This window comes from Triturus cristatus, chromosome 10 (genome assembly GCF_964204655.1).
Source record: "Triturus cristatus chromosome 10, aTriCri1.1, whole genome shotgun sequence".
Classification (NCBI taxonomy): domain Eukaryota; kingdom Metazoa; phylum Chordata; class Amphibia; order Caudata; family Salamandridae; genus Triturus; species Triturus cristatus.
In genome coordinates this window covers 650,961,567-650,982,384 of record NC_140593.1, presented here as the reverse complement: position 1 = coordinate 650,982,384, position 20,818 = coordinate 650,961,567, and the positions used below count along the sequence as shown (strand labels likewise).

Genomic DNA, 20,818 nt, shown 5'->3' with positions numbered 1-20,818 from the left:
TCATGGATCTGGCAGACAATGGCCCAGCCATCAGAGACATTGTTCTTCCTAATTGTCTGCCCCTCCAGCAACAACTGCTAAACGTTTTTAGTGTGCCCTTAGTGGCACACAGCCATCAAAAAGGAGGCAGGATCAGCCACTTCCCGCAGGGAGGAAAAACATCACATCCGACAAATGGATCCTGCAGATTGTCTAACGGGTTTACACCTTGCCATTCCTTTTTGTCCCATCGCAAATGCCACCTATAGCGGAATGTCTTGCAGGCCCATAAGCGCTACCTGCGGTTCAAGGTGGGCCATGAGTATTTCAGTTTGTTGGGCTCCCTTTCGGCCACACCAGTGCCCTTAGGGTGTTCACAAAGTTAATGGAGGTGGTTGCTACCCATCTGCGGGAGTTAGGGCTACCTTTTTTGCCCTACCTCAACGACCCACTGTTGGGCTCACCACAGTCAGTCGCAGACCACCTCCAGACGACAGCAAACCACTTGATATCATTGGGGCTCTCAATCAACTTTCCCAAATCCCATGTGGCTACTTCATAGAGGCTCCTCTTTATCAGAGCCGTCCTTCATATGATGCACTTTCGAGCCTTTCCTTCGGACCAGCGAGTCAGGACATTCAGGCTGTCATCCCGATGTTTCAACCTCTGCAATGAGTTTCAGTGAAGATAGCTTTGAGGCTTGTTGGCCTTCCTGTATCTTGTTTATCGGCCATGCCAGGCGGCGCTTTCAAGATTTGCAGTGGGACTTGAAGATATTTTTCTATAACACAATGTTCAAATAGGTGGCAAAGGATGAAATCATATTGATTATTTGTCTAAATCGCTTTTTTAAAATGTTAATATTGCAATGGTTATTGTTAACTATGCAAAATAAAGAAACTTGAACTTGAAACTATTCCCACTTCAGAGGCACAAGTGTGCATAAAGTCTGGACCTCACACGCCACCACTTAAGTACACATCTGGACCTGTGGATGCTATGCCAGGATGAAGGGCTGCTGTGCTGCTACAAGGACCGATAATTTGATGGACCGCTGCTCTAAAGAAATTTCTGCTCTACTGTGTTAACCTGCTGCCTGTTGTCCTCTTGCCTGGGGAAGAAGAACTGGACCTGCAACCTCATTTTGAACACAGACCCCAGAGTGACTCCAATGGCTAGTCTGCTCGCCAACTGATCTGAGCCGCAGGGACATAAATGGCTCCCCAAACAGCTCCTGGACCGAACCATAATGTGTTCCTGACCCCCAAGTTGAGCCCCTCAGGTCCTGGACCCTAGGTGTGGCTAAGCGCCCTTTAAATCAAGCTTTTGGACTCTTTGCGACTGCAAACGGGTTATTCGGACGGAGACCATGCCGCTCGCCCTAAATATAGTGCGAGCCGCCGCCACCCCGACTCTTCTCACAGCAGCATCGACAGTCCACAGGGGATCGTCAACGTGAAGCTCTACCCTGCCAACACGAAGCTCTACCCTGCCAACGTGAACTCCAGCCTGCCTCTGCCACACTAACAACCACCCGCGAAGATCTCCTTCCAACCCTCTCCATCGCAAACAGAACTCTTGGCATAAAACTTGACAATGTAAAACTTCAGCAAGACTAATCTCGTACTGTATTTTGACCAGGGATAAATCGTGATCAGTCTGAACTTTTGACTTTGACCAGGTTCTGCGCGATCAGCTATCCCGAGGTGGCCATTTTCTGTTTTATTAAGACTGCCTCAGGATGGCCCTTTTGAATGTTTGAGATAGTGCAAGATATGGTCTTAATATATATCAATAGGAGACCTTCCACCAGAGCTCAGACGACCAATGCCATCTTCATAAGATCAGAATTTATGAAGTGGGCCCCAGGCACAGCTCTCCCCATGCTGCTGCATTGCTCTTGCTCCTGTCTTCTCTGTGCTTTTCCCCTGCTTTTTCAGTACCTTTTCGTTGCTTTACCCTCAATTTCACTGCTTTCTCCTTCCTTTTCCCCTGTTTTTTGAGTGCTTTCTCTATGCTTTTCCCTCGTTTTCACTGCTTTCTCTTGATTTTCCCCCATTTCTTGAGTGCCCTCTCCTTGCTTTTTCCTTGTTTTCACTGCTTTCTCCTTGCTGGTTTCCCCTGTTTTGTGAGTGCCTTCTCCTTCCTTTTCCTTTTCACTGCGTCCTCTGTGTTTTCCCCAGTTTTTTTTTGTGCTTTCACCTTGCTTTCCCTTCATTTTCATTACTTTATCCTTGTTTTTTCCCTCATTGCCACTCCTGCCTGCTGCCTTTAATCTGCCTCCACCTAACCCTGCCTACCGCCATCAAAGCCCCTCCCTCCTCCCTGGACCTACTCAATGGAGGCCTCAGCGTGACCCTATTGAGAAGGCCCCAGGCCCAGCTCCCAGTGCTGCTGCATCACTTTTGATCCTGTCTTCTCCTTTTTCTCCTGGTTATGAGTGCCTTTTCCTTGCTTTCCCCTCGTTTTCACTGCTTTCTCCCTGCCTTTCTCACTATTATTGTGCCTTCTCCAAGCTTTCTCCTTGCTTTTACCCTGTTTTTGAGTGCTTTCTCCTTGCTTTCCCCTCGTTTTCACTGCTTTCTCCTTGATTTTTGGGTGCCTTCTCCTTGCTTTCCCCTCTTTTACAAAATAACAAAACAATTAGCAACTCCAGCCCTTTGAGACCCTCACAGGTGATTTGCCATGATTGATTGTGTTTAACCTTGGCAGTTGTTCTTTTTCGGCTGATAGCTGTGACACTCACAATACCAGTTCAGATTTGAGGCTGATTCCCTTCCTGATGTTCTCCTCCCTCCGCTCTTCCAATCGGGCTCCAAGTTAGGCCAGTTGTCATCACCACAGCACTGCTTTGTTCCTCTTGTATCTTCTGTCTTCAGGGCACCCAGGAAAGTTTGTTTCTCCATTATTATCCTGTGTTGGGGCTTTCTGACTTTCTCCCATTTATTTGACAACTTAGCTCCAGTTGTGTACATTTCTACACAGTCCCACATTTATTGTGGAGTGATGAAGAATTTGGTGACACTGTCGATCCTTACCTTCAATTTAGCGAGGAATAACAGTGCATACTTCACTGCCATGGACCAAAGTACAGATCAGCAATTCTTACTGCCCTCCCTTTTATGGCTCCGTTGCCCACTGGTCACCAGTCATCAGTGCATTCTCCTTCCCGCTACTGGCTGTTATGCCCCCTCTTACTCTTTTCAAGCTGTTGGTGGATAGCTCATCTAAAGATGTTTTGGCAGTTCAATTCAATGCAGTTAAATGTCAGTCACAGTTCTCACAGTTGTTTGATCTACCAATTACACTATGGGTTCCCCAGTTCCATGCATCTGCCTCACCCCTGGTACAAATCATTTAATCTAGCATGTGTATTCACATCAGCCCTCATCAAAATTAGGGCTCTCCATAATACCCGTAAATGTATTTCTCTGAGGAGATGTGTAGCAGTGTTCTGCTTTTTCTAGGGAGATGCTCTCATCATGCTTCAGTTCCTCAGTGTTCAATTCCCCTTAGACCTACTGCTTTACAAAAGTGGGCCATTGTTTTGCCATTGTCTTCCGATGATCTTGGGTGTCTGCCCTGCCCCCATCTGCTTCACTCTTACTCTATTCTGTGGCCGCCCCAGCTGTCACCGCTGTCTCAGCATTCCATCAAAGTGCCACCAGTGGGAAGTAGTTGGACTTCACTCTCACAGATTTCTGACTAGCCGGCTGATATTCAAACACCCACTGCGGTTGCCATTTTTCTCTCAATGTCTTCAGGTGAAGGCTGCTGCCATATTGGATTTTCCTCATGGCCTCCACATCTTTTCTGTTTTTTTGAGTTGTTTTTTTTGGCCCAGATCATGTATTTTCCAGCTTCTACCACACTATTAGGCTGTCCCCAGCCCTGGCTTCTGTTTTTCAATAAGGTTTGCTCCAGTTCCACACAACGATATAAGCGATGGTGGAAACCGTTAGGGAGCCGAGCGACATATGTACTACTCCATAGGCGTCTGGCAACAGCCCCTGCAGAACCCCAGCATCTTCCCGCCTCTTTTACTTCCTCTTCAGTAGGACCTGCCATCTCAGCAACAGGAGAGGGTGTGTTACACTCAAACCTCCAAAATGTACACCTTAATGCACGGATATTGAGCCGAACCAGATGAGAGGTTTTGATCTGCCCATGGAGATCGTGTATATCATTGTAGCTGTTTGTCCTCCTTCCACAAAATCAATTTACTTGGGATGTTGGTCCAAGTTCTTTATCTGGTGTGAGGAGAAGCAGAGTTTGACCCTTTATGAGTCATGTTTGCTCATTGACCATTTGTTTGTGCTGTCTTTGAACTGACAAGGATTTGCGATGGGCACTGTTAAATGTTACTTATTGACTCTTTAAATCTTTCTTAGTTTGCCTGATCAGCCCTCTTTATTCAAATCAACCATTGTGATAGTTTCTTAAAATACCCTTCACACATTTTCCCCTTTCAACTTGAATATGGCATAGGACCTCAATTGAATTCTAACCCTCTTGCTGTGCTCTACCTGAAAGGCTTCTCGTAGTTATATCCTGAAACTTCTGACTCTGAAGACGGTTTCTTATTGTAATCACTTCTGCTTGTCATGCCAGTAAGCTGCAAGCTTTGTGTGTTGAGCCTCTGTACAAAACCCTATTCTCTGGCAAGCTGGGATTTGTGACCTGTGCATCCCGTTTTTCCGAAATTGATGTCACCCTTGCATGTGGTCAGTCCATTATACTTCCAGCATTCTTCTTCCTGCCTCGTTCCTCTAAAGAAGAGAAGAGGCTGCACTTGTTGAATTCATTGCAGCCCTTAATTTTTGCATTCATGGAACTGAGGAGTACTGGGTGGAAAATGAACTTTTGGTTGAATTTTCCATAGTGCTTAAAACTGAAATAGATAAGTCCAGGTATTCGCTATCCCAGAGTACATATTTACTAATTGGAAGTGCCAGTACTCTCTTATTAAAAGTGTTGAACCTCTCTGGAGAAGTGGCGGCAGTTGGTACCTGCCTATTTAAGCACTGCTTTGCCTGGCGCAGAAAGGGATGGTAGTTTGAAAACAGGCCTTCTTGTTCAGATTCTCCTTTGCATCAAACTGTGTTATGCCTTGTCCAAAATGACCCTCCTGAAGGCCTTGGGGGTCATTTCAACTGAGCTAAGCCTATGGCTAAAGCCGTGACTCAGGTTGTCCCTGTTTTGGACTCCTGCAGCCAGCCACGTGTGCATCCGTCCATACTTTCACCAGGCACTACTGTATTGATTCTCTGGTCTGGAGGGAGGACCCTTTTACCCACTCTTTCTTACAGGACTTTGTGTTGTAAAATTCCACTCTTGAGACTCAGCTCCTTGGAGGGGCCTTGCTTTGGTATCAGTTCACAAGATGAGGACTACTGTGGTTACAAATATTCATCAGAAGAAGAGTTGCTTACTTTCGGTAACACTGTTTCTGGTGTATACTCTAACTGCAGATTCCTCGCTGCTTAGTCTCCTCCAATTTTGTGATGTGGAATTTTTAGAGCTAATAAGGCCCCAAACTATATTTTGCACACTGTCCATGGTCATTATTTGCCTGTCACACTCTTCGTGTGAGTGTGGTAAAGAGTTATGACTAAATGTATATCAGTGCGCACGGATAACGTTTATCCTGTTCCTTGTCACCATGTCCTGTGGTGTACAGGAACTATTAAAGGGAAAGTCTAGATCCAGGGCCGACCTTAGCGCTGGTGGCGCCCTGTGCGACAGTGTTTGTTGGCGCCCCCCAATGACCACCTCTGCCACGGATTCCCTCACTAGCACCCTTTTACAGTGCCTTTCAAGTCTCCATCACCACTGTCTCTCAGATTAATTTAGTTTTATAGCAACACTCATAACAGTGTAAGGTGTCAGAGCACTTTACACCACACACACGTTGCACAGAGACAATCATATGTGTGTAAATAAGTGTATAGGAAATGTTACATCAGACAGTACTACAAGGTGTAGTGTAGGAATGACATGTTATCGATACTGGTAGGCAATATAGTTAAAGTTCTTACTTAGGAAAGGCACAAATTCAGAATTTAAAACGTAACATCACTGTTGGGGGTTCTCTTTCATAATAAGAATTGTTTTGTACCTAAATGAACCCTTTTAATCAGATCAGGATAATGAAAGACTGGGCAAAACAACATACAGCTCTAACTTATACCTTGCAGTTTGCAGCAGCTCGAGAGTGACAGTTAATAGCTTAATGTTCTATATTAGGATTTTGACTTATAAACGACAAAAGCATCTCTCTTACGGAAGCAGTAACCCACTGACCTATTTACATTATATGCATTTCGTTATCTGCATGGTACACGTTCTTAGCAGCAGGCATTTTATCCCTCTGTGCTACCTTAGGATGAGTCAAAACTTCCACTAGACAAACCTCCGGTCTCTTTCCAGGAAGACGATTAATCACCGGACTTCTCTTGACATTTTAATTGATGTCTGAAAGTTGCTGGAGGCCAGGAACGAGGCAGCAGGTGCTTTTAAAATGATAATACTCATTTTTTTAATTGACGCCCCCACCCCAAGTCAACGCCCGGTGTGGTCGCACCAATCGCACCGCCCTAGAGCCGGCCCTGTCTAGATCCAGTCTGCTTGGGGAGCTTCACACGCTGAGGAATCTGCAGATAGACTATCCATCAGACAGGGCGTTACCAAAAGTAAGTCACTTATTGTTTTCAAAGTTGCCCCACCGGAGCTGCCGTGTATAGTTGGAAATCTTCAGTGTCTGGTTTACTTTAAGTGTCAGAGCCACATTTTAGTCTAATTGGATCCTTTGCAGGAACCCTGCTTTCCTGTTTTTTATCTGCTAGTTAAAGTTTTCTTTTGGAAAGGTGTGGTTTCAGTCTAATATACCTTACTTAACTTATTTGGCTAATTGACATGTAAAAAGAAACCAAGCATTGGCATAGCCAATAGGTCTCGCCTTTGGGACCTTATACGTATTTAGCCATACAGCACATTATCCTAGGTGCTACAATATTTACTGTTACTTCACGTGCCACTGGTGAACGGCCACACACACCCAAGGATGGGCTCCTATGCTATTCAATGAAAATATGATAACGTCTCTTGAAAATTCAAAAAAGTGTCTTTTTTTAAACAAAGAAGCTTTGATACTAATAGGCACATTGTAGCACTACATTGAGAAGTACTTATTTAAAGTGTTTTTTGTACAACTGTTAGTCTGAACTTACGTTTCTGGGTGTGCTTTTATGCGAGAGAATGAAGCAATTCATATATATCTATGTCTTTAGTGACTGGGATCTTCTCAGCCAGCTGATCAAAACTGCTGGTCAGTCAGACAGTGCAGCAACCACGAAGGGGCTTTAAGGATATGCAGAAAACGTGCATGATTGCGAACTATAGATCTAATCAAAGCTACGCTACAAAGTCAAATCCTCTGGCATGTGGGAGCAATACGACTTAAATAATCACACAAGTGCAGCCCACACTTAGTTAAAATATTGCTACTCCACTTCCTTAGCACGCAAGGTGTTTTAAAAATATTCGTCGGGTTCCTGTACCATGACTTTTGTTCCCAAAACACTAGCCAATTTTACGTACCTGCGTAATGTCCCAGGCACAAAAAGTAGGACAAAACAAACCCGTTGTGAATGCTCCACTATGGTTGTGCACTGCTGCAAGAATGCTTATACAATAATGCAGCAGACTGGACTGATCACTAATTCAGTCGCTGCGTGGAGCAGGAGTCGGATATGATCCTCACCCAATAAATGAATAAAACTAACCTTCATCTCAAAACAGACTTTGCCTTTAGAAACTCCATAGGAAGCCCTCCCTCCAGCCCACAGGAAGGCAACGCTTTCATGGTCAGAGAAGAAGAATTCAAGAGATCTCCTGAGATGTTGAAGTGAAGATCAGTGCTATCTGTCAAGACAATAAACATGACAGATTGTTTGGGTTTAAACCATTCAGATGCCGGGAATATAGTTTACAGAAAGCATCATCAGTATTTGAGAGTTGACATGTATCGGGCATATGTCCTAGCAGGCTCCTGCACAGATGAAGCATGTTACAACAAGCAGTCGACAAGTCCTGGAATAATCTGATGCCACACCTACTATGGAACAGAAGTAAATTAGCACAAAGTTCGTTTGGTATTTATAGCAACATTGCTTTTTTGATATGGCAAGCGATGTAAAACTTGCAATCCAAATCAGCAAAGTCAGTACATTAAACTTAAATGCATTTGATGAAGTAATTTTAAAATGAGCATGTTGGCATTTTGGAAAACGCCCCAATGCAACTAATTGATGGCACAGAATGTAATGAGGATGCCAATGGAATATACAAATCCAAGTCTGAAAAAGGTTGGCAAGACAAACTCCAATGTATCCGAGCTAACCATCTTATAGCGTGTGATGCAGAGGCACTTTGTTAGTACGGTTCCACGCGCCCAAGCATACGTCACCCAAGACAGGCTCCTGGGTGCAACACGTTTCAGTTGGAACCAACATCATAATATATAGATGCACGCCTCAGTATAAATCGCCAAAAGATTCCGTCGATATTCAGCTCACGTTTAATAGTTTCTAACAACCAGAAATGAATGAGAAAACATATGTAACCCTCTGTAGATGTAAGCGTTGAAAACGGACCAGGCCGAGACTTCTGGCCATATTTACGCAAGAAGGAAAGGTCCCTTGAAGGAGCACCCACATATCCCCATCTAACGGAGTGCATTTAGGTGTATTATAAATGTAAACTGCTTTGGGTTCCTACTCTGCAATAAGATGTGTATGCTACCTATTTTACGGTATCTGATGCAGACAGACGGTTGCCTTAGATTTCAAACCAAGCTACGTTTTTACAACATGGCAAATATAAATTTATGCTGATGGAGAGCACCCCTAGAAACAAAAAAATATTCCTTCTATGTACCCCAAAACACCATAGCTCCGACACCTTCCTCAAAAAGTAAGTTTGCCCCACACACCAAACGCGAGTGTATTGCCTTGACAATACATTTGCTTCTACTTTGAGCAGGCAATACTGGCCTTTTCTTCTGAGTGGCCATCCCACACGTTCTGAAGGGAGTCCCTGGTCTTACCCACACCAAAACCCCACGCGTGTACGCCGAATAGCCCGTTGCGTGTAATTGACCCCTCCAGCGCCTATGTAATCGTGTCACTTCTGGCTTGTGCAAGTGTGTCTCCTGGATGAGTGCTATTTGCATGTGGTGGCGTTTCAGATATGAATAAATGAGATATCGACGTGATAGACTATGGATACCTCTCACATTCCAGGTCCCTATCCTAATAGGTCGACAACACAGGCTTACTATCCAATTGTGAAGCGTTTGCCTCCTTCTTCACTATGAAGACCGAAAACATAAAGAACGACCTTCTCAATGATTTAATAACGCATACTGACACACACATGGACACTTCATCATCCCTTCCAGACGTCCCACCCAGAGGTTCACCAAAGTTCGACCTCAAAAACAATGCCTCCTGGTCCTCCTTCAATACTTACAACGAAGACGCTATACTCAAAATAATCATGGATTTGAATCCCGCCAATCACTTCACAGACCCTCTTCTCACAAACTGCATAAAAGACTTAATTCTATTGCTACTGCCTTTATGGACCAATATTATAAATACCTCTCTCCTTCAAGGAATCATCCCTGAAATCCTTAAATCTGGGCAGGTATCCCCCATCCTAAAGAAGCCAACGGTGGACCCCGCGGACCTAAATAATTACCGTCCAATATCCAACATCCCTACCCTGGCCAAACTCCTAGAAAAATGTGTACACATTCAGCTTGGCAAACACATAGACCATTTCAACCTTCTTAACCAATACCAATCCGGCTTACGGGCAGGGCACAGTACCGAATCAGCCATGACGCACATAATTGATGATGTACTACAAATCCTTGACCAAAACGAAGCCTGTTTGCTAATCTTGCTTTACCTCTCTTCGGCTTTTGACACTGTCAAACACAACAACTTGCTAGACCTACTGAAACACAGAATAGGATTATCTGGATCTGTTCTAAATTGGTTCACCTCATTCCTGCAAAACAGGTCGCAACGATTCAAGGTTAATCAATCCCAGTTCAAACCCGTCCCAGTCACTTTAGGAGTCCCACAAGGATCATACCTCTCCCCTACACTTTTCAATGTATTCATGGAACCACTCACCTAAATTCTCAACTCCTCTAATTTACAGTATCATATGTACGCAGATTACACACAACTATATTTAAAGATCCACTCACTGGAAGACATCAAATCTCTCAACTCAATGCTAGAAAAAACTCAGACCTGGATGGCCGAAAACCATCTAAAACTAAATACCCTCAAAACCGAATTCCTCCTAATCGCCCTCCCGCCCAAGCAACCATAATCCAAGACCGGCTGAAACATCTAACAGCACTCAACTGCCAACCTCTTATTATCGACTCAGCGAAGTCGCTGGTAGTAACTCTGGACAGAAATCTAAATCTGCAGAAACTCATCAGCGCCGCAACAAAAGGAGCAAAATTTCAGATGAACACCTTGAGAAAACTAAAATTCTTCCTGGCTGCAAAGGACTTCAAACTAGCAGTTCAAGCACTAGTTATCCCAAGAGTGGAATATGGGAGTGTCTCTCTTTGCGGTCTTCCCAGATCCTCAACGGCCCCTCTAAGAGCTTCAATCAATGCAGCAGCTAGACTTATGACTGGCTCCAAAAGAAACTCTCACATCTCCCCAGACCTCAGATCCCTGAACTGGCTACCTTTTGAAGCCAGAATACAACTAAAAATTGCATGGCTGACACGTACATCCATACATCACAACACTCCTAGCTATCTGGCACAGAAACTGGTGCCTACGTGTGGCAACAGATCCTCCAGAAGTGCCAGTAACCTTTTACTGAAACCACAAAGATTCAAGAAGAAGAAAACATACAACCAAGCATTCTCGGGGATGGCGCTCAGGATTTGGAATGCACTACCCCTAGAAACTAGACAGAATCCCTCTACTGCTTCTTTCAAAAAAGAAGTGAAATCTCTTCTCATGTCCAAATTCACATGAGCCAATTTTATAAGTGGATATACGATTTTTGATTTGTATAGAACATTTCGTTTATTTACTATGTGTCTGTTTGTTTTCTACATTTACCTTGTAAAGCGCTCTGATACCCGCAAGGGTCTTGTTCGCGCTATATAAAACCTTCAAAATAAAATAAATAAGTAAAAATAAGAATGAGCTAAAAACTATTACCAGAAAACAACACTTAAACACACCAGTGGAACAATACCAGTACTTAGTTCCTACTCCCTGGGTGTTAGCAACCGATGAAAAAGAGGGGCAAAAAACAAACATTACCCACTAGAAAGCAAGACTTTTTAAATGACAATCCAACTGACCAGTAAAAAGCCAATGGGTGGGTTCTAAACCCCTACAGTGAATACATCATGCTGCGAAGACAGTGCATGCATACTGCCTAGGCTTGACCTAAAAAGAGTAGTGTTCTAGTCTATATTGTTTCTTATTTAGAAATGAATGTATTTTAAAAATGTGTTTCTTGATTAGGCACATTCATGGTGCCATTCAGTAGTTAGGACTACAGAAGGAATACCCATGTACCCCTTGATTACAAACTAAGGCAACATAGACATAATTTTCTCTTTATAATGATAGACCATATGTTCTTTGTATTTAAGTCTGACTTCTTACCTTCACCATTTTCTTTAGAATTTTGTTTTGTTTTTATTTGAACAAAGCTGTTTTGTGTTAATTTCAGTTTTAAGATTATTTGGCCAACTTGTTTTCTTAAAATCACTGTATAGGGACTGACCTACATGCCGGGTAGGAAATTATACAGCAGCCTTTTTGCCAAAAGGCCTGACAGGGACAGTGAGGGGGTACAGTTCTTTAAGTGCGGTGAAAAAGATAGAAGGTCTGTAAAAAGTTGTGTGGCTAAAGAAGCGTACCTAGGTATTTCCAAAAGGTGTGGCCTTTACAATGAAGGTCCTGGCTTAAAACATGTGAACGAAAAACATGTGCTTCATACACCATGCCACTTGACCAGTGTTTGGATGCCTTGCCTCTCTGTGAGTTTTCTGTTATTGTAGCCAGACATATTACCCAACGGACAATATCCTAAAACAAGCCTGACCTTTTGACTTTGCCAATGCTTGTTTTCAGGATCAAGTAAATGTGCAACAACAATGATTTGGTCATGACACTGAGAACTAAACATTACTATAGTCCATGGAAAGATATGGTGATCTTCAGAGTGTCTCGGTCGCTCCTGTTTTCTTGATTACCCCACTTTCCTCTGCAGTCTTTCACTCTGTTTGAGACTTAGCCCTTTCTCACTCATGTTTCTGAAATCCTCCATCTACATTTCTCATGAGTAATTCTCCTTTCTCTTCACCATTGTCTTTTGACTCTCTCCTACTGCACGTACTTGTGGAGAAGTGTGGCTCAATGGTTAGAGCGGCAGACCTCGATGCAGAGCACTGGTCCGGGACCAGGGTTCGATTCCCGTCGCGGCAGGGTTGCGGGCTATAAATTCCGCGGACCGGATATTCTCGCCTCAGTGCCTATTCTAATCATGAGTCCCACGCTGCAACTCTGGGCAATAGCTTGCTTAATCTCCACAACGGCCCCAACAGCGCTGGGATTCCTGGCCTCAACATGGGGGTGCCCAGGAGTGGACACCTCACATGGAAAGCCAGGAAGGGTTCCTTCAGCGGTATGAGTACAGCACTGAGATACCTGTAGTGGTGATCGGTGCTATATAAATACCTATACATTTACATTTACGTACTTCTTTACATCTCCAATTCACCATCCCTCCCACATATACAACCCACCAACTCACTTGTAAGCACTGTATTTTCATTTTGTTTTGCAATGCCATTATTTCAACAGCTGTGTATACGACCTTCCCTCTCTTTCCCATAGAATCCCAATTACTATTGGCACATAGGTGACCACTGCTCTGTGTCCTCTACAGAGAGTCCAAGGATTGGATCAGCATGTAGTCCGCACACCTTTAGCTCTGTCGTGCCCTGTCAAAAACTCACCCACACACTCCGAGCCAACTTAGTTCACAGTGTGTATCATACAAGATACATGTGTTTCAGTAAAAACATATAGAAACACAACATCTGTGAAAAGCTAATGTTCTTAGGCAGTGCATAATAAGTAAAACATATGAACTATAAATAGGGACTGCCCCGCTGACATGGACATGGACTACCTATCAGCGGCTCAGTCATTCTTGAGAAATTGATCATTGACTTTACCTGTAAAGTTAAGGACATCTATTATTTCTTTGACAGAGCACTCTTTGGTAAATAATTCATTTAAAGCGTACTGTAATTCTGCTGAAAAACGTCTGTTTCCATAATTTATAAGAATTTGAACCGGTAACACCCCCTTCCTTTTGTTGTGCCACAGGCCGCCAGAGATGCAGATGGAGACCCGAAGCACAAGTTTTTCACCAAGGAAATAAACGCCATCCTGCTTGAGTGAGTAGCTCATAGAGGAAACCTTGCTGAAGTTATGGACTGTTAAAGGGGGGGTGGGGGCTGTGGTGCTCAAAGAAGGTGAGGGTAAGGGTCTACAGCACAAAACCAATGTCTCTCTATAACTCTTGGCTGCTCAAGCAACGCGGTTTTAATCAAAGGAACATCGAATTCTTTCATTTGTAAGTGAAGCGTTCTCTTTTCTAATACCTGTTCTTTTTCCAAAAAATAACTGATGTGTTGCGCTGTTGCTGAATGTCTATGGGCTCTAAACTTTGTAGTGGAGCAGCTGTTACCCGTCGGGAGGATGGCAAATAAGCAGACCCTTGCAGGGTTTACTTGTGACCGGAAGTTCAAACCATTAAACCTCAGAGGCATCCTACTAGGTTGCCATCATGAGTTTCCGCTATGCCTGAACTGGGAAGATAAAGACCGTTGTGTCTGTTTCACGAAGTAGTTACATTTATCAGGAAATCCATAGTAATCTGGGATACTTTGGATTGCCAGAAGCACAGATCACACTTTTTCTCTGTTATATGATACCCAGTCCTATTTCTATAGTTCCATGTCCAGACGTCCTTCTGTGTAGTTCGGGACTCTGTCATCACACTGTTCCTCTTATTCTCAATTCTTCAAAAGAGCTTTTAAGGGAATGCAGAGCAATTGTTCCACCTTATTACGTACTTACCGAACAGGCTTGAAGCATCATAGGGTTGACCAGGCCTCAGCCAAGCCCACTACAAGAAATTCCACTCATTTTCTAATGTCTGAGGAATGAGCCTATCCCAGGCCATTCTGGATCTGCTCTTGATTTGGTGAATAGATGCAATCATGTCATCCATAATTCCACCTTTGATATGGATAGGATTCTGCCTTTTAGCCAGTACTAATACATACCTTGGTAATGTCTGAGGCTTTTCCGGTGCTGTATTTGGCGCCTCTGTTTAAACCAGCCTCTTCAGTTATACAGGTATTTATAAGACTTTCACAGTCTTCATGGAAACCTCTTCTAGAAACGGTTATGTTTGTTTTTTGGTTGAAAAGTTTAGTTCAAAATAAAAAGTTAAAAATAGTGGTACAGCCACGGTGTCAAGTAAGAAAGGTTGGAGGAAGAAAAGTAGATAGAAATGCGACATGGAACTGAATCCCATTTTCTGGTCTTAACATGTTAAAAACATCAACTTCCATAAACTTTGATGTAACAATTTTGCTGCCAAACCATGTTCCCCGGGCACTGCATAAAGCATCTCCTGCTATCATTTTGTAATCTGGGGACATCAAAATGATTTTTAGCGTTTAAACCTGTCAAGAAAATTGAAAAAAACTGAAATGATTTACTTGTCCAATGTGAGACAACTTCAGAAGTAGAGTTCTAATAACCCTGTAGCAAAGGAAAAGCAGTAAATTAATAGGTATGTTCCTCCAAGGTGATGACACATCAAGGTTACCCAGGATGAGTACGTTTTTTAGCCCTTTGGGCTATTTTAGCAGTGGTACAATTACATTCAAATATAGTTTTATAATGCTGGGCATTATAGTTAGTGGATGTTCTGCTCTTATACAGCCTTATCTTCGAATCATTGACAACCTGTGAGTTAGTAAAACTCTGAAACAGGGTAAATCGATGGTCCCATACATAAAGCAATCGGGATGGAGTTTGCTGTCAAGTGTATGCAATTATCAGAATGAAAAAGTCTGTTTTAGAGATATTTAAAACATTGTAAATAGGGTAACTTGTATTCACAGGAAGTTTGATTAAAAAACTTGAATGCGCCTTCATCATAGAACTCAAAGGGACACAGTAAGATATACCTAGCCCAACCCCTAGATGACATATGCAAATCAGAGAATTATGGTAAACTATAACAGAAAGGTTTCAACATTTCTCTCCCTATGGTCAATAAAATTAGAAAAATCTTAAAATGAATTTGCTCAGAAACAGATATCAGCACCTTTCAGTGTGTGGCACATTCGTTGAAGCAGAGAAAACATCATGCAAGGAAAAACCTTAATTGAAATTCTGACAAAGTAGAATCAGTCCTCTAGCCCATTGCTGCCCAATAGTGTAATCCCATCAGCGGTACAGCCTAACTAAAATGTTTGTTTCCACCCCCCTTCGGGGCCCTATCACAGGCAACAAAAGTTCACTACTTCTCTTCGTCAGACCTTATGGTGTACAGCGCTTCAGAACGATAGGGAGGTACTTATATACAGCTTCTTCACCCAAGAGGGCCGGTATTCCGTGCTGTTGCAAGAACACACAGTATTGCGGGAAAATGAGTAAGATGGCTTCTTTGTAAGTTTGTTGTTGGTGAGCCACTCCAATGGCTATATGAAGTTGAGGAAGTTCTTCTTGTACGCCACAATCTGTCCTTTCGTTGTGAGTGGCAAGAAGGTGTACTGCTCCTGTAGCCTGTTGTGCACTACTATGGTTGTTGGTGAAGCAGCAGCCATTGCACCATGATGGTTGATTATCTAGCTGCCAGATATTTGGCACCAATATGTAAAGAAATAGAGCACAATGTACAAACACAAATGACAATTAGCGCTAGGTTCTTACTATGCCGGTATCTCAATTTGTGTCTGTCTGTGCACCTTATATGCCTGTGCCGAACTGTGTGTCCCAAATGCTCTCAGACTCATTTCTAGGACTTGGTCTTTGTTGTGAGGCCCTGACACACATTCCTAACATTTTGTCCCCCAGAAAAAAATCTGTACTCTCAAAGTAACAGTACATCACTTATTTCTATCTTGAACCACAACAACTGGTTCGTGGAAACAGTCGACCTTATGTATCATGTGGTACCTTTAGCTAGACTGAACACGAGCATGCAGCTGTCCAGTGCTTCTACAAAGATGTTGGCAATTTTCACTCAACGCTTAGATTTATTTTAACTGGAGCACTTCATGCTGCTGAATGGATGTCATTTTCGAGCTTGTATACCTCACATTACTTTCACAGTTCATCCATTAGAAGCTCCCTTCCAAGGACTTACTCATCAGGCATAGAATTTGAACACTTCACTTCAAAACTTTAATATCAGCCCTGTTGAAGACAAGCCTGTTCTTCTGAGCCTTAACTCCTTTCTTCATTTTCTGAAGGTAATATTTTCAGACGTGAAGCTTATACAACTCAAATGCTCTGCTTCAACAAGGCACTATGGTCTCTCACTCACAAACAACATTTACTTGTTGTGTCTCGTCTGAAGAGGATTAAGAATGGGGAAACAAATGCACCAGGTAAAGTGCAATATGATCCACGTGTGGCACAGCATTCAGATAAATTTAGACTGTTCCAACCCTGGATTCTTCACTATTGGTTTCTCTATGACATCATAAGAGGTAGAGAATAGATGTGGAATTTGGGACTACAACGTGTTTTTTAAACAACATCTTTTCAAATGTTACAAAAGCATAACTAGAAAACATGCCAAACGAAGCAAAATGGTAATCTTTTTTTTTTCAAACCAATCTTTCAAATTAAACATCGTAGTATATTTGGCTGAAAACACTGCCGATATTTAACATTTTAAAACCAAAACATTAGCAGAACATAGTTACCAAATATAAACCCACCAAACCTCTTTATAAATCTTAGAGACTGCCCTATTCCATCCTTGCCAGCATACAGTCAGTTATGCAGTTTCATTTGAGAACACAGGGAAGGTAAGAATCAGAGACACCCAGGTTTTCAACTGTGGATAGATTAGGTCTTGTGAATTCAAAGAGAAGGGGAAAAACGACGATTATAACGTTTCCTTTTTTACCATAGTAATCTCTCTCTGACAGTTATATGGTAGAATAGAAGTGTAAGCTAACTGAACCTTGAAACCTCTGTTGGAGCCTCAGAAGACCCTTTATTGAAATGGACTGCGCAATAAAGTCTGACCAACTAATGTAACCAACCCTGGAGTCCGAATCCAAACAATAATGCCTCCCAAAATTATGGACATGTTCCCATGTATTAGCTGTGCATATATCTGGTATGGGGGCATTATTTATCAGACCAGTAGTGACTGTCTTTCCCCCTTTTAGAGTGGGCCCTTTCTTTACCTTTTAAGGGACTAGTGGCCTTCTCATTCCAAATGAAAATACAAAAGGCTACCCAGCTGGCTGTAGCCTGTTTGACACCGACTAGAACGATACACATAGTTTCATAAATTAACAAAGAGATGTTTGACTCGCCTAGTATCCATAGTCTTTTTTAAATACATCCAAAGTATGCAGCAACCTTTCTGTCGTAGTAGGATTTGGGGAAAAGGTCAGTAATGAAATAGCCAGATTAATGTGAACAATAGAAATGACTAGGAAGAAAAGAAGGGTGAGTCCTGAAGGAAACTTTGGGCCCCATGTATCAAACTAAAAACCGGTCGCAAACAGACAGATTCTCAGAATCTTGCCCTTTGTGACCGGTATTTTTGTATTTGGGATGCATCATCCCAAATGCAAAAATTGCAAATTGCGATTGCATTTAAGTAATCGCAAATTGCGCTTCGTTAAATGCATTGCTAGAAGCAAATTGAAATAGCGATTTTGCCATTAGTGGTCGCAAATTACCGAAAAATAAAACGGGTCGGTAATTTGCAGAAACTATGAAAAATGCACTAAAGTGCATTTTTCAAAGTTACATGTTACACAGACACATGCCCTTGGGGCATGTGTATGCGCAACATGGGTGCACATTACAATTTCAGGGGTGCAACAGGATGTGCTTTTGGCACCCTTGCATCCTTGAAATTGCATGCGCAATTAGCGAGTACCTAATGGGTACTCGCAAATTGCGCATGCAATTCCCATTCATTCCTATCGGCTTCTAGGCCCATAGGAATGAATGGGAAGCCATTCCTTAATTGCGACTCGCAATTTGCGAGTCGCAATGAAGGAATTTGCAGGAATCTCTATTTTTTTTGCGATTCCTACATGCAAAGGCTTTTGCGATTCCATAATTGCGATTCCTTTATAATCGCAATTAAGGAATCGCAAAAGCCTACCTTGATGCATGTGACAGTTTATTCCGAATGTAAACCGTGCTTTGTTTCTCGGTGCAAAGTAGAATTCACTCACCCTAGGTTTGAATTTGGTTGTTCAGTTAAACTAAAATGTTGCCTAATTTGACATGTTTTCTAGTTATGTGTTTTTACAATTGCAAACAAGTTGCTTAAAAATGTTTTCCAGAATGCCACGCATGTGCAGAGAAAGTCTACCTTTTATGAATTCGGAGAGAATAGCCATTTTGAAGAACTAAGATTAGAAGGGAGTAACCTTGCTTCTCCTTCAAGCTATTTTCTGCTAATGTTAGGGGATTCTCTTAAACTTGTCAGGTAGGGCTCCCATGAGGCCTTCCTTTCAATTGCCACTATGTCAAGGATTATTCAGAACTTAATGTCAGGAATTTGAACAAAATATTGATGGTGTTTCTGGACTCGTCCATTGTGGTTGTCTGACTTTTTACACTAGTCGTACAACCAGGGGATTCCTGCAGATTCCAGATTTTCTAGTCCCCTAAGAGAGCTTAATTCTTCACCCCTGCTTTTATCAATGAACTTGAGAGACTGGCTTCCACAAAACTACCATAATTGCATATGGCAACTATGGAGTAATATTTATTTTGTGTGCAGCTAGAAACGATCCTACCCATATACAGGATAATAGCATTTGTTGTACGATATTTTAGAAGCAGATAAATCCTCCTATAGCTACAGTTTGATATTATGCCATTTGACTAGTACAGAAATCACAGTGGACCTTATGCCTTCTTATTTTGAAATCAGTTTTGTGGTAGGTGTTAACTATGCATGCCCTTTGAACAGTTATTTTTTTAAGTTTTCTCTCTGAGTTCCACATCGATTAAGAGAATTTTGACTGATTTTCAACAGAGGGTTCAGTATGCTGCTGAAACAAACTACATCGTGCTTTTTTTTTTAATGGATTTTCTTACTGAATTATGACATGTGTTTCTCCTTGAAGGGATAATCATTTAATTTATAAGCATTGAATATTCCCACTAATGCCTGGGATATATATTCGTAGCATGTGTGACTGTAGATATCCATGCTCCTTATACTCCTGCATCTGGTGTTGGAAGCGGACGTTTGCAACTTGTTTTTCTTCTAAGAAGTTTGAGTTTCAGCTTGTGACTACAATCTTGGTCCACCATTCCCCAGAACACAGGCTCCACCTCCGATTGCTTTTTCTGCGTTTGGGCTTCAACGTTCGAGAACGCAGCTCGGAGACCAACTCGTACTTCGCTTTATTCTTTGGTGCCAGCTGTTTGTCTATCAATCTCCGCACTGGAAAACACCTTCCTGCCTGCCAAGAGTGTTCTCTGTGACATCAATAATTTCTTTTCCAATGCGCACTAGCTATTAGCTTTCATCGCATAGCTCTTGGAGAGCCCTGGCCTTCAACGACAGTCAGTCTATATCAGGACCACCATGCCTGCCAAGAGTCTTTTTCTGCGACATCTGCAACTCCTTTCCAGGACACCCACCGTTAGCCTTGAATGTACAGAGCCTGCAGAGCTCTGGCCTTCTCTGGCTTTTAATCAACCTCTAGTCATGTCTTAGAGTAGGCATCTAGGGCAATGGGATGGAGCATATACCTTTCTGTTTTCTCCCTAGGTGCAGCACCAAGCTCCCTTGGATCGACCAGCAAAGTATCTGCAAACTTGCCTTTTGTGAACCTACATCAAAACTTCCTGTAATGCCTGTCATGCCTTCTGCTGCAAGAAGAGCTTCCGGTACTGCAGAGAACGCTGGTGGGCTCAGCAGAAAATGCAGTGGAAAGCTTCTTCTGGGGCTCCTGAGATCTTCGGACCCTAAAACCTTGTCAGTAATGAAAAGGAGCATTCCAGCCTATCGGGAATCCCAGCGCCCATTAAGGTGAGGATATAAAAATCCTGTTTTTGAAGGCATCTGAGAAGAGGAAGGACAGCAAGGGTCCAAAATGCCGTATAGCAAGGGTAGAGAACTACTCATGAGGAAGTCAATCTATGAGCCCCAATTGAGCCGAAAACGGCACAATCCTTTGGTTTCAGCTTTCACCTCTTCAGACAAAGGCTCCACTGTAAGTTGTTGAGCTGTACAAGTCTTCAATACCCCTTGACTGCAAGGCCTGAAAAGGTCCACTCTGAGCAATACCAAAATCTCACTGCCTCTTGTTTCAAAATCAACACCAAAACCTTCCTTGACGCGGTGATCAGACACCACTGAGAGCTTCGAGAAACAGAAGAAACTGTCCTTGCTCATTCGACTCAGTAAGGAACCTGTCAATCACTATTCGATTCTCCCTAATAGTGCAAGCTTTCAGCAC

At 42.7% G+C, this 20,818-nt stretch overlaps 1 protein-coding gene across 5 annotated transcripts in view; it reads left to right on the top strand.

The window, feature by feature from the left end:
* The window catches only part of UBN1 (ubinuclein 1), a 1,063,877-nt gene that overhangs the window by 609,157 nt on the left and 433,902 nt on the right, over window positions 1–20,818 (top strand). For all 5 annotated transcript variants that reach the window (XM_085632215.1, XM_085632217.1, XM_085632216.1 and 2 more), the window contains one exon: window positions 13,440–13,510. In XM_085632215.1, coding sequence (XP_085488341.1) covers window positions 13,440–13,510 — 71 coding nt within the window. The remainder of the gene's footprint in view (window positions 1–13,439; window positions 13,511–20,818) is intronic.